The 15,133-nt window shown below is 46.3% G+C and overlaps 1 protein-coding gene across 2 annotated transcripts in view; it reads left to right on the top strand.

The window, feature by feature from the left end:
* cdh13 (cadherin 13, H-cadherin (heart)) overlaps nucleotides 1–15,133 on the top strand; it is a 248,374-nt gene that overhangs the window by 150,959 nt on the left and 82,282 nt on the right. For both annotated transcript variants that reach the window (XM_036543625.1, XM_036543624.1), the window contains one exon: nucleotides 6,907–7,085. In XM_036543625.1, coding sequence (XP_036399518.1) covers nucleotides 6,907–7,085 — 179 coding nt within the window. The remainder of the gene's footprint in view (nucleotides 1–6,906; nucleotides 7,086–15,133) is intronic.

The following is a 15,133-nucleotide window of genomic DNA, read 5'->3' as shown; positions in this document are numbered from 1 at the left end:
GTAAGAGAGGGGGCAGGGGAGGGGGAAGAAAGGGGGAGAGAGGGGGTGGGGGAGAGAGAGAGAAAGAGATGGCTTGTCTGTGTGTGTGTGTGTGTGTGTGAGAGAGAGAGAGAGAGAGAGAGAGAGAGAAAGAGGAAGATTGATGTGCGTATGCATGTGTGAGATTTTGTGTGTGTGTCTGTATGTGTGTAATGTATGTTGTGTGTGTGAATGGAACCAATAACACAGAGCTAAACTGGCTGGATTTACTTGTCAAACAGCTATAAAAAGCTGCTGTACTTCATAAACAGCCTTATTCACTTAGCTGCAGATCCTCACCTGCTGTCTGGCTTGGCAGAAGCTCGTTTGGCAGGCTGTGTGTGCTTTCCTCCCAAGCCACTCTGCCGCTGATTTTCTGTCATTGTTTTTTGCTGCGATATCCACTGTTTGTAACACACAAAATGTGAAAGAAACTGTCATGAGTACAGAGAGGAAGTGTGTCATGTTGCTTTACCTCCTCTGATATGCAGTATTACGCACAGGAAGTGTCATGCTGGGTTAGTTTTCCATGCTTATTGAGAACGACTCCTGAATTCCCGCTCTTTTTTGGTTGAAACTGCAATGCTGTTCTATATTATGTGGTTAATGAAAGGCTTTTCCATTTTATTCATTCAGCTGAACTTGATTGAAACTGCTTCCGAATGGGGGATTGAACAGGGTCACTTCATTCTAAAGCAAAGAGGGGACTGAGATTCACTGAACAAACTCACCAGTGCATCTGTCAGTGTCTATAAAAACAACGATGGGGGAATAGTAAGTTTATGAAAATAACTATTATTTGTACATGTGCAGCATACACAGCAGGGCTGAAGTCTGGGCGAGTGAATGGCGCGGATTTGGATGATCTCAGCCTGCAGTGAATGGTGACCAGAGGGTAAAGCCGGCTTTTCAGGCCTGGCAAAGGCCGGCCTGTTTGATGTTGTTTGATCTGAAAGGGCCTTTAGTTCAGTGCAGCTGGGACAGTGAGTTTAGAGTTCATTAAAGTGCACTGTGCTTCATCACAGTGGCCTGGGAATCTCTTTTCATCCATCCTCAGTTATTCTCTTTAGTCAAAAACTCACAAGTCTGGCATATGAAGGCATGAAAAACATTCCAAAGAGGACTTGATTGGTATGGCATGTCAGTCTGAAGGCCATTTTGCACAATGGTTTTAATGCAGCTGTACTAAGAAAAGATCATAGATGGTTTGTCGTTACTGAGCCTCCTCAAAGGGAAGGTGCACATTAGAACCTTTCCTCTGTGTAGCGTCGTGTTTTCAGTCTCTTCCCTTTGACTGCTGTGCTGTCAGACATACTGATAATTCAGGCAAATTAACTCCTGTGTGGGAGCCAATTCATTCATACATACATATTTTTGCTGTTCAGTATTATTGGTATTAAGCTTTTATTTTGGTATTTGTATATGGGTTTGAGAATGGGTACTTACCTTTTTAGGTATAGATTATTGTGTGTTAGAGTATCTGCACATGTTCTCATTATTATTGACCCAGCATTAGTTAAATGTCTAGCAGGCAGCAGGCGAAGGCTTGTACATTTTTGGATTTCTGGGTTTATGGAAGATGTTGTACCTTCCTTGCATTTAACAACAAGCCTATAATGTTATGCCTATGTTACTGACACCTATTAGGTGCTAATGTTAAATGCTAACAGTAAGTACTGACATGTTCCAGCACATCCTTTCTTCAAACAGTAGGTGTGTCCTCTTCTTCCTGGGCACAGAGACAGAGGTTCCACAGAGATATTTGCACAATGTACCATGGAAATGCATCCCAGAGGAATCTCCAGGCTGCTGTGTAATTAGTTCTGCTTCTATTGCTCCAAAATGGCTGTGCTGTTGGTTCAGTGAGGAACATCTGTGCTGCTTGCCTGCTGTAGCAAGAAAGGCTGTTGCATCACACAATCGTGTAAAAACACGTGCGTCTCACTCGGCCTCTTTCCTGTGGATAAAGTCTTCATGGAGGCCAGAAGGCTTGCCTGATATGTGGACCGCATTGTTATAGGAGGCCGGAAGGCTTGCCTGACATGTGGACCGCATTGTTATAGGAGGCCGGAAGGCTTGCCTGACATGTGGACCGCATTGTTATAGGAGGCCGGAAGGCTTGCCTGACATGTGGACCGCATTGTTATAGTGTGCCATTGGCGAGCTTGCGAGTGCAGGGAGCTAACACAACGCATGCTTGGCTGAAGAGTGCATTCATGTACAGAGCTCATTTTCATTCAGTAAGCCATTATTCTCTTCACTCAAAAACACAAGTCTACCAAATGCCCCACAAGACACAGTAAAGCAGGACGTATGAGGTATTCATTCCGTTTCCTTTCCTCGCCTTCCCTCTTTCTCTGTCACATTCTGCCTCACTCACTTCACTCCATCAGCAGGATAAGCAGGGTGGATTTATGGAACAGTTTCTTTGAGTGTACAGTATGAGTCTCAGCTCACGTATGGGTCTCCCTCTCTCCCCGTGTCGTGTTGGAAACACCATCACTGTCAGGCTGCTCTCTCAAGGGTGCAGCGCATCAGAGAGCCCTGCTGATCTCCCAGCAGTTTCCCACATCCCAGCTGATGAGTCAGGTGTACTGGTGATGTCATTACTGGGCAGGGTTTGAAAAATTAAGTAAGCTTCTCTATTTTTTTATTTCATGTTTAGCAGCTCTGTCTCCATCCAATGTGGGCTTCAGTGTGAGCACAACATGTCCTCCCTGAGTGGTTACAGCGTGTCGTCTCTGAGAGGCTGTGTTACAGCATTACAGCGTTACAGCATGTCGTCTCTGAGAGGCTGTGTTACAGTGTGTCTCTCTGAGAGGCTGTGTTACAGCATTACAGCGTTACAGCATGTCGTCTCTGAGAGGCTGTGTTACAGTGTGTCTTTCTGAGAGGCTGTGTTACAGCGTGTCGTCTCTGAGAGGCTGTGTTACAGTGTGTCTCTCTGAGAGGCTGTGTTACAGCGTGTCGTCTCTGAGAGGCTGTGTTACAGTGTGTCTCTCTGAGAGGCTGTGTTACAGCATGTCGTCTCTGAGAGGCTGTGTTACAGTGTGTCTCTCTGAGAGGCTGTGTTACAGCATTACAGCGTTACAGCATGTCGTCTCTGAGAGGCTGTGTTACAGTGTGTCTCTCTGAGAGGCTGTGTTACAGCATGTCGTCTCTGAGAGGCTGTGTTACAGTGTGTCTCTCTGAGAGGCTGTGTTACAGCGTGTCGTCTCTGAGAGGCTGTGTTACAGTGTGTCTCTCTGAGAGGCTGTGTTACAGCGTTATACCTTGTCGTCTCTGAGAGGCTGTGTTACAGAGTGTCTCTCTGAGAGGCTGTGTTACAGCGTTATACCTTGTCGTCTCTGAGAGGCTGTGTTACAGCGTGTCGTCTCTGAGAGGCTGTGTTACAGTGTGTCTCTCTGAGAGGCTGTGTTACAGCGTGTCGTCTCTGAGAGGCTGTGTTACAGTGTGTCTCTCTGAGAGGCTGTGTTACAGCGTTATACCTTGTCGTCTCTGAGAGGCTGTGTTACAGTGTGTCTCTCTGAGAGGCTGTGTTACAGCGTGTCGTCTCTGAGAGGCTGTGTTACAGTGTGTCTCTCTGAGAGGCTGTGTTACAGCGTTATACCTTGTCGTCTCTGAGAGGCTGTGTTACAGCATTTCGTGTCTAGGCAGCTGTGTTACAGCGTGTAGTCTCTGAGCACTGTGTTACAAGTTCCAAATGAAGATTTGGGAGGAGAATTCATAGACAATCTCTATACAATTAACCAAACCTTGACAACCCAGTCCCACCCACAACCACTTATATCCAAACATCAAAGGAAACCCTAAAACATCAATAAAATTACCAGGCCAGAGCCCAGGGGAACCATGTCAAGCTATCACAACAATACAGTAACGAAAGAACAAAAATAAACATGCATTCTTAATGTGTTATTGCCTAAGCGCAACACACTACACCACACCAGACAGCCTGTTGCAAGTGTGGTCTGCAGAGGTCATTTCAGTCTTCACACTGTTCTGAGATCTGTATTATACTCAAAACTAATGATACAAGCTTGCTGAGATCAGCTATTCAATGACACCATGACCACACTGTATATACAAAGGATCAGAGTGAAGCTGTTCTGTTGTGAGGTCAGCACAGTCTTCAGTGTGTGGTGGCTGTAAGGTCACTTGCAGCAGAATGCACCTCCCAGAAATAGAACAGGGCTTGAAAGTGCCTGAATCAGACCCCCTGGAGGGCTCAGACCGCTGTTCCGTGAGGTCTCTGCGCAACCCTGCGTGACTCAGGGTTCAAGAGCACACGAGTGCAGGTGGTAATCAGAGCAGCTTGTTTGGTTTAATGGGGACGTTGGTGGCTGCAGGCGCAGGAAGAGGCGTCCTGCAGAGAGAGCCACCCTGCAGGTGGAGCATGAGCCTGCAGCTTCCTCCAACAGGGGAAAGGCCTGCATCCTTTAAAAGCCCTGTAAAGCCCTTAATTCTATGTTGAAATGAGAATGGAAATATAAAAATTGAAATCATATATGTTTTATGGAATATTTCAAGTACTTACATGCATTATTAAGCATTTCAGACCACATCCTGCAAATCAGCCCTCCTCCAGCTAATAAAGGCTGCATTAGAGCAAATTCAGAAACACTCTCACACACACACACACACACACACACACACACACACACTCACTCAATCACTCAGACTCAGACTCTCACACATCTGCATGCACACATACACACACACACTCAGACTTTGACTCTCTCTCACATGCACGCACACACACACACACACACACACACACTCAGACTCTCTCTCCCACACACACACACACACACACACACACACACACTCAGACTCTCTCTCCCACACACACACACACACACACACACACGCACACACACACACACACACACTCACTCAATCACTCAGACTCAGACTCTCACACATCTGCATGCACACATACACACACACACTCAGACTTCGACTCTCTCTCACATGCACGCACACACACACACACACACACACACTCAGACTCTCTCTCCCACACACACACACACACACACACACACACACTCAGACTCTCTCTCCCACACACACACACACACACACACACACACACACACACGCACACACACACACACATACACAATGTCAGAGCTCTTCATTACATGGAATGCAGAAGCACTTAACCAGAGGAATATGCTCTCTGATCACTTAAAGATGCCAGACATCCTGCCAAATCCCTGGCAAGCTTTTCGGTGCATGGTGTGTTTGGAAATGTAGTGCAAAGCCAGACAGCTAAAATACAGTTGGAGACGTGGCTCTCAGATCTCCTCGCTGGAGGCTGGCTTCCCCTCCATGTGTGAGCACTGCGGCTGGAATTCTTCCCTCTCATGACAGAGTCAGAGTCAAGCCCATAACCATGAGTCAGAGTCAGAGTCAAGCAAATTAACATGAGTCAGAGTCAGAGTCAAGCCCATAACCATGAGTCAGAGTCAGAGTCAAGCAAATTAACATGAGTCAGAGTCAGAGTCAAGCCCATAACCATGAGTCAGAGTCAGAGTCAAGCCCATAACCATGAGTCAGAGTCAGAGTCAAGCAAATTAACATGAGTCAGAGTCAGAGTCAAGCCCATAACCATGAGTCAGAGTCAGAGTCAAGCAAATTAACATGAGTCAGATCCGGACGCTTCCGCAGGCATTGAGTTTCCCTCATTCGGCCCCACTGACTGAGTTCAGTGGAGGTGAGCATTTACCACAGAGCAGAACAGCAATTATTTCAGCTCTCACAGTTAAAGCAACACCTTGCTGTCTGTGTCCCTGGACGTGGCCTGAGGTGTAGTTATTATAATATTAATCTCTGTTCAGATCTAAGGAGATTTTCCTCAGTGAGAGGATTGTGATCCCAGCCAAACATGCTCTGTGGGTCTGTCTGGCTGCGTTTTCCTTTTGCAAGGCGGCTGTTAGCATCTCTGCCCAGCAGAAGCAGTGAAAAGTGTCACTCAGGTGTCTGAGTGCTGACAGGACACACCCATTCCTCGGTTCTGACACCCCAACACCCAATAGGAAGCGGTGCTTTCTGGGAGTTCCATCTTCTCCCCGCAATATGCAGTAGCCTTTAGGGAGGTGAACTCTTCTCCATTAGGGGAGATAAATTCTTCTCCTTTAGGGGAAATGAATTCTTCTCCTTCAGGGGAGGTGAGCTCCTCTCTGACAGAGATGGTAAACTGGAAACACAGAGGAAGGACCCCCTGTTATTTGTGTGTTTAGTGTTTATTTGAAGTAAAAGAGGAGGGTAACAGAGAAAGAGACAGGGAGAGTCAGAGATTACAAAAAAGATTGAGTAAGAGAGAGATGACCAAAGTTCATGAGTAATATCTTATGTAAAGCTGTGTCCAGTTATTTTCTGTACACTTTAATAACATACATTCAGACTTGGAACTGATGAGATTTCTATGAATCTTTGAGCTGGTGGATACATGAGAGCCATTATTGTTTGTGAGGTGTGCTTCATAATTGGGCAATGGCTACCTATGCTTTTTAGTCTTTCCCATAAGCAAATTATAATGCTTTATATTTTACAAATGTATAAATCACAGCTGAAACATCAAACACCGCATTGATGTTTTGCATCTCAGTCATGACATTCCTGGAGCTGTCAGCATGACTGGGAGACAAGGCCTACCTGTGTGCCCTCGGAGGAACAGCAAGCCATGCCCGAGGACACCTGAGAGGGGTGGGGCTCAGCCGGATGTCTGTGGTGTGATGCAGTTTAATATCATACAGACCCCTCTCTGTAAGGTGTACAGAGACAGGAACGTGTGGGTAGGGATGGATTTCTGTCAGAGTTTCAGCTCAGTTCTGCTGTCTCCCTGACCGTACGGTTTAACACCCCTTGCTCTTTCTCCAGGAACCACGGTGATGACGATGACAGCATCTGATGCAGACGACCCCAACACAGACAATGCAGTTCTGCGTTACATCATCGTCAGACAGTCGCCCGACAAGCCCTCGCCCAACATGTTCTACATCGACCCAGAGAAAGGCGACATCGTCACTGTGATCTCACCCAAGCAGCTCGACAGAGAGGTGGGTGCTCTGTGCTGCCAGTTCCAATGCGCTCAGCATGGTATCCCACAATGCATTGTAAGATATCAGGTTTGAGGTGTGGCCCAGAGCAGCAGTGTAACCTTGGTAAAAACAGTGAAGAAGAAGAGGCTGTTGGCAGCATGCACGTATAAGACACAGACATGCTGTGCTGGTGGAAGAGAAGCATTAGCCGTTAGCAGTCTGCACCTGTAAACCATACATGGCCGCTTCTGTCTTTGCACTTCTGATTGGATGGTTGAGATGTCAGTGAAGGGGCTTGATTGGTTAAGTCCTCACCTCTGCTACATTACACTGTGGTCATTAGGCAGACCTGTGTGGTGTTTCCATCAGGTCTGTTCTGTGTGCTGATTTTTGTCTCAGTCGATGGCCTAATCAATCCAGCTAACTGGAGAAGCTCATTATGGCACCTCCATGGTTTTCTGTCTAGACTGATGTGAACAGAATGTGCTTTTAACTCATGAACTTTTGTCTTATCTTTGGTTTTCACAGGCAGGTGATTTGTTTCAGAATCGAGGTGTTGCCATCTTGAGTGTTTAGGACTCCAGCGTGAGATCTTCCTGTCTTAAAACGATTTATAGTTTATAATCTTTCAGTCATCACTTTAGTGATCTGTAAAGTGATCTGATTGGTTCGCATATACAGTGAACTCCAAAAGAGACATTTTTTGTTGTTTTGGTTCTGCACTCCAGCACGTTGGATTTGAAATGATACAGTGACTAGGAGTTAGAGGCTACAGCTACTCACCTCTATTTCCAGCTGTGTTTAAGGTGTTGGGTTTTAATAGGAGGTTGGGTGGAATACTCTGCAGCAGATCTGTTATAGTTGTGATATGTTCAGTTTACTGTTAGGTGCAATGAGGACAATAAGAGCTATTATTAAGCTGCTAAAGCAGAAATTTAAGTTCAGCTTTAGAAAGCATTTGTGTAGTTTCGGCTTTTCCATGTAAATGAAGTGGAGAGTGATTCCTATGGAGACGGATGTGCTGTGGAGATGAGAGGCAGGAGAGCTGCAGGCGGAGAGAGGAGGAGAAGGGTGCATGCTGTGCCTCCGTCACACCATTCTCTCTCTCCCTCATGAAGGCAAAGCAATTTTAAACAAATTGGAAAATCAGTTTTGTCACATCAGAATCAAAAGTTGATTTTCCCTAAAGCGCACTCTCCACAGGTACTCGTTTCTTGGAAGATTTGCAGAGTTATTTTGGCTCTGCACATTTTTGCCTGCACTTTGCTCCCTGCATGCCTCTAAAGTATGGATCAATGACTCATGTACACTTTCTGACAGCTCATACTGTGTGCTGATGAAAGTCATTTTCATACAGATGTGAAATATCAATCCTGTCATCGATTGGACAAGAAAGAGATAAGGAAGAGATTTATGTCAATCACCACACACCACACACACATGCACACACACGCGCACACACAGACACACATACACGCATACACACACACTCACACACACATGCACACGCAAACACATGCACAGATGCATGCATACATATGCACACACACAAACATGCACACATTTTTGAAATCTTGGTGGTATTTCCTGCAGCATGCTTTAGGTTTGATCATTTAAAGAAAACGAGTGACTGGGACAGTCAACATCTCCTGTGGAAGCAGGACATTACTGCACCTTTTAGGCTGGTTAATGTAGTCCTTTCACTGCCTACGGGTCAGGAGAGAGATGGTTCTTAATTTTACAGATACAGATGCTTGCACAAGCTCTTTGCCAGTGTGTGAGTATGTGCATGCGTGCCTGTGTGTGTGTGTGTGTGTGTGTGCACCAATCTGTGTGTGTTCTGTGACTTTATAATATGGGAAGTTAAGTTCTGTGGGTATGACTATTACATAATCTAGTAGTGGGTCCCTTCAGTGTCTGGCTGTTTTTAACACAGCCTGACAGCGAGAATCCTTTTCTAATCCAGCAGACACCCTGCCTCTATCAACCCGACTCCCTGCAGGCAGAGGGTGCATTAAAGGAGAGAGACGTACAGCTAACAGCACAATCACTGCTGCACTGAAACAGCCCCCCCTGCTGGTGAGTGGCATAACTTGGCCAATGGGAAGGGAACCTGAGAGAGTAGATTTTTGGATTTCTGGAGAGAGCTTGTGTTGAAGGACTGTTCCATTCAAGAGAAGTGAAACTGCATTTGTCCTGGTCAGCTGGTCACATGGTAGTCTCCTGTAAGCCTGCTCACCTGGAGTTTATGCAGGCACAGCACAGCACGCTGAATGTTTGGGAGCGCTGTAGAGGTACTTGTGGGGTGATGATGGTAAATGGGTGTGACTGCTGGGGGGGGGGGGGGGGGGGGGGGTTGGTTTGGTGTGGTGTGGGGTGTAGTGTTTGGGGTGGGGTTTGGTGTGGTGCTTGATGCAGTGTTGGGTGTGGTTTTTGGCATAGGATTTTGTGTGGTGCTTGGTGCGGTGTTGGGTGTGGTTTTTGGCGTAGGATTTTGTGTGGTGCTTGGTGCGGTGTTGGGTATGGTTTTTGGCGTAGGATTTTGTGTGGTGCTTGGTGCGGTGTTGGGTATGGTTTTTGGCGTAGGATTTTGTGTGGTGCTTGGTGCGGTGTTGGGTGTGGTGTTTGTAGGGCTGGGCAATGTGGACCAAAAATCATATCTCGGTATTTTTAGGCTGAATGGCGATACACGATATATATCTCAATATTTTCTACAAAGTGGGCTAAATGTTCGGTTGTAAGTCAAAGCCACATGTGAGATGTCACAAGCACTTTTATTAAAACAGACTGTGATCAAAGTAAAATGCAAAGACAGGGTTTCCTTCCCCGTTTCAAAATGCAAAACATGCGAATGAAAAATTATATCGGCGGTGTGGACCGGATCTGTGTTTCCCTCCCTGTTGCAGGGGAACTTGTGTGAGCGAGTGGGGCCGGGTTTGCACACAGATGTAGAGGGAGAGTGCAATGATTATGTTCATAATCCTTATGATTAAAAAGAGTGGTCTAAAGGAAGACTGTGAGAATGATCACAGACTAGCAGCGTTTTTCTTGCAGGCTGTGACAGGGTGTGTCAGAGGGTTTAGGGTGGCAGGAGTTTAGGGTTTTGGCTCTTTAACTGGCTGGGTTAATTGTGTTTTGTGGCATTGCAGGTACATGGTGAGGGTCATGGTTCAACACCCACAGCAAGCTGTTACTTTCATTTGGCACGACGAGCAGAGTGAGCATGACCGCGGTTGTCAGGATGAGGACCGCGGTTGTTAGGCTGAGGAACACGGTTGTTAGGGTGAGGACCACGGTTGTTAGGGTGAGGAACGCGGTTTTTGAGCAGGCATACCGCGGTTTTTGAGCGTGTGAGGACCACACTGGCTTTGACAGTTAGTGCTTGTTAAATGCACAGACATCCAATTACTCCCACTTCATTCAGAGCAGTATTTACCAGCAGCCTCTTCAAATTACTGCTGGTCCGAATGACTGGCCTGCCTCTCCCAGCCGCTGCCCGCTCTTCCTGCTCCCCTCACGCTGCCTCCTTGCAGACATGCTCTCTGGACAGTCTGCTAATGTGTTCCTGTAGACATAATTGAATGTCATTGGCCACATAAAAGCTCTCTCCTATCTTCAATTAGCACCTCCTCCAAGCTGCAGGACAGCGAGACAGTGTAGCCAGAAAAAATGTTTACTTACGCACTTGGAGGAGAGTTATTATATTATGTCATCTAAATGCAAATAATAAAGTGAAGAGAGGGGTGGAGGCAGCATATATTGATAAAATTGCATTATTCTGCAGATTTGATATGCACTTTAGCACATAAATCCCTTTTTATTCTTCCATTACTGTCCCCAGATTGGTCCTCTCCAGCAGAGCTGTATGCCAACGAGGAAGGGCTCTCTCCCCTCCATCTCTCTCTCCTGCCTGTCTCCCCCTCTCCCTCTCTCCCTCTCTCTCTCCTCCCTCTCTCTCTCTCCTGTCTCCCTCTCTCTCTCTTCCTCTCTCTCCTGCCTGTCTCTCTCTCTCCCTCTCTCTCTCCTCCCTGTCTCTCCTCCCTCTCTCTCTCTCTCTCTCTCTCTCTCTCTCTCTCTCTCTCTCTCTCTCTCCCTCTCTCTCTCTCTCTCTCTCTTTCCCCTCCCTCTCTCTCTCTCCATCTCCCTCTTTCCCTCTCTCTCTCAAATTCAAATTCAAACAAGCATCATTGGTGTGACTGCACTGGTACACAATATTACCAAAGCAATTTCACATAAATAATACAAAATTCTGCAAAATGAATATTAACCCCCTTTAAAAATTACCGGATAACTGATAAAAAATAAAGAATAGGAAATATGTATTTCCTTTATATTTAAAATATACATTTTACATGTATATACACATGCACATATATACGTGCATATATATGTACATATATACATACACAGTGTATATATGTATATATTTTACATTTATAAAGTCCTGCCGACTGTCTCTCAGGTACACACTGTGCTGCCAAAGATGCGGTGCTTCACTCTCCCAGAAGAATTTATAATTTTTCAGCATCTTTTTTTAAATGAGGGGAGGTATATTTGAAAATATTTTGTAAGTATTTTTCCATAATTGTTTTGAATTTATTAGTGTCACTCTCCCTTACTCTCTGTGCCTCTCTCTCTCTCTCTCCCTCTCTCCCTCTCTCTCTTTCTCCTCCCTGTTTCTCCTCCCTCTCTCTCTCCCTCCCTCTCCCTCTCTCTCTTTCCCTCTCTCTCTCTCTCTCTCTCTCTCTCTCTCTCTCCCACTCTCTCTCTCTCTCTCTCTCTCTCTCTCTTTCTGAACTGTTGCTGAATTTCTTAGCCTTCTTTGTGTGGATGATAGATAGCTTTCCACTAATGCATTTTAATTTACTCGTGTGGCCAACTGTCACCCTTGCTGGTTTTAACTTGATACTAAGTCTGTTGTATGACCTGTAATTTGTAATATTTGTTTTTGCCTTGTACCGGTCAGACAGAGTTAAAATTCAATTCTCTGTCTCTTTCTCTTTCTGCCTCCCCTTTCTTCTCTTTCTTTTTCTACTGTCCATTCATTTCTTTTTTCCTTTCTTACTGCATTTTTTACTCTCTTCCCTTTCTCTCTTTTCCCCCTTCCTTCATGTCTTTCAGTCCTTCTCTCTTCCTCTATCTGTCAGAGCCAAATGCGAGCTGTTTGCCAGAAACACCCCGTGTGGTATCAGTATCATTCCCAAAACATACTGAAGTAAAGTTCCCTCCCTGTGCCAGCGCTCCGCGTATTTTCATTTCTGCTGTCACTAAGTTTAAGAGTTTTGTTTGTATAAGAGTGACAGATTGATCAGCATGTTGGGGTATTGGTGGTTTTTCATCATTTGGGCAGAGTGTGTTATTTAATCCATAAATTGGGCTATCTAAAGTCTGTAAAATGCTCCATAATCTCAATCAGTGCATCTGAAACAGCACTGTCTGAAGCAGGGGGAGTGTGTTTGTGAGTGCGTGCATGTGTGCACGTGTGTGTGTGTGTGTGTGTTTGCGTGTGTGTGTGTGTGTGTGTGTGTGTGTGTGTGTGTGTGTGTGTTTGTGTGTGTGAGTGTGTGTGTGTTTGTGAGTGTGTGCATGTGTGCACGTGTGTGTGTGTGTGTGTGTGTTTGCGTGTGTGTGTGTGTGTGTTTGTGTGTGTGAGTGTGTGTGTGTTTGTGAGTGTGTGCATGTGTGCACATGTGCACGTGTGTGTGTGTGTGTGTGTGTGTGCGCGTGTGCATGAGTGTATGTGAATGTGTGTGTGAGTGAGTGTGTGCATGTGTGCGCGAGTGCGTGTGTGTGTGTGCGTGAGTTTGTGTGTCAAACACACACATGCACGCACTCACAAACACACACACACATGCAAACACACACACTCATAAACACCCACACACACTCACACTCTCACACACATACACACACACACGTGCACACGCACTCGCACACACATGCACACTGACACACACTCACACACACTCATGCACACACGTCTGTGTTGGGGTGTGTGTGGCAGGGTGTGGTGTGTGTCCTGCTCCAGCAGGTGCAGTCTGACCGTAGCGCCACTCAGTCACGCTTTCCACTGCAGTGTGCTGAGGTTCGATTCTCTTTAATTGTGCTCTAATTTGCTTGTTTGAATTATTTAAGGGCACATTCATTATCCGAGAATAGATGTTACAGCTCGGTGGTCATGAAAACAGCCACCATGAAATTTGTTTACTGTGTTTTTACAGGCTGTAAAAACATGAAAGTATAATTACAATGGCCAGAGGTGGAACTGTGAAATGTACTTGAATATGAGCACAGAACCCAACCACTAAAGCACAGCAACAGTCATGTGATTTATGGGGTTTTGGGGTGAAAATTGAGGGGCCTGGGGGTGCTGGGTTTCTGGGGCGAGCGGGGAATGGGGGGGTGGGCTTTGCCTCTGTCCAGCTCTCATTGGTTCCGTTTGACTGGATCATGTAAATAGGGTCCCACAGACAGTATCTCCTCTCTCTCTCCCTCTCTTTCTTTCTCTCCCCATCGCTCCCTCTTTCTCGCTTCTCTCTCTCTTCCATCTCAGCTCTGTCCACTTGCATTACTGAGGAAATGAGATTCCATTAATTAATTAGATCTTAGAGTTCTAAAGATGAGGATTATGTCCCAGTGAAGGTTAGAGGTGTCAATCACACTTTCTCCTGACTGAGGATCCTGCAGATAAATTACTTCTACTGGGAATCGTGGGTAAAAAGAGGGCAGGTTGTTACGCTTGTTTTTAATTGAGTGACACAGATTTGTGTGGTCAGTGACGGCGTGGAGCAAGCAGAGATCGATATTGTCCTCTGTAAAGAGCGAGGAGGAGAGTGTGTTCCATTACTCACACCCTGCTGCACTGATGCCAGCTCGGCCTCCACCTCACACTTCCTGCCAAGCTCAGTCATCTTCCTCTGCCTTCAGCAGATAACTGGTGACTGTGGTGAAGCTCACTTCCTGCCTTGTTCTGTCCTCTCTGCATAAGTGATGTGGACAGGAGCAAGCACAGAGAACCAGATGGGAGGAGTCTTCTGCATTTACCTCTTCCTCTGCTACGTATTCAGCAGAACCGAAGGAACATTGCACGGGATCCTTTCTGATTACTTGTTTTTCATGTTTCTACCTGAAGTGGTCAACTAGACTGGTGCTGGTGCTCTGTGTGAATCTCTCAGTGCTGGTATCCTGTGGTAATCTCAGTGCTGGTATCCTGTGGTAATCTCAGCGCTGGTATCCTGTGTGAATCTCAGTGCTGGTATCCTGTGTGAATCTCTCAGTGCTGGTATCCTGTGTGAATCTCTCAGCACTGATGCCCTGTGTGAATCTCTCAGCACACTGATGCCCTGTGTGAATCTCAGCACTGATGCCCTGTGTGAATCTCAGTGCTGGTATCCTGTGGTAATCTCAGCGCTGGTATCCTGTGTGAATCTCAGTGCTGGTATCCTGTGTGAATCTCTCAGTGCTGGTATCCTGTGTGAATCTCTCAGCACTGATGCCCTGTGTGAATCTCTCAGCACACTGATGCCCTGTGTGAATCTCAGCACTGATGCCCTGTGTGAATCTCAGTGCTGGTATCCTGTGGTAATCTCAGCGCTGGTATCCTGTGTGAATCTCAGTGCTGGTGCCCTGTGTGAATCTCAGTGCTGGTATCCTGTGTGAATCTCAGTGCTGGTGCCCTGTGTGAATCTCAGTGCTGGTGTCCTGTGTGAATCTTGGGTTACCCCTGTGTCTGTGTTGGGTTATCTCTGTACCTGTGTTAGGTTATCTCTCTCTACCTGTGTTGGGTTATCTCTCTCTTCATGCTTCATGCTATCTCTCTCTTCATGCCTTAGAGCCTCCCTCCCTCTGTCTCAGGATCAGACTTTGGCATCACCTTTGCCAGCCACCTGGGCATGATTGTGTTTGAGTCCTGCTGCCTGTCTCACAGGGGACCCATGTGGAGAGGTGTCCCCCTCACCTCCACTCCAGGCTGCAGTGAGCACCAGGTGCTGCATTGAATGGAGCAGAGACAGGATGGCTGAAGTGTGTTTGATTACAGCTGCTCTCTGATGTCATTGGACTTGTCC

Source organism: Megalops cyprinoides, chromosome 13, assembly GCF_013368585.1.
Source record: "Megalops cyprinoides isolate fMegCyp1 chromosome 13, fMegCyp1.pri, whole genome shotgun sequence".
Lineage (NCBI taxonomy): Eukaryota > Metazoa > Chordata > Actinopteri > Elopiformes > Megalopidae > Megalops > Megalops cyprinoides.
This window is presented reverse-complemented; position numbering and strand designations above follow the sequence as displayed.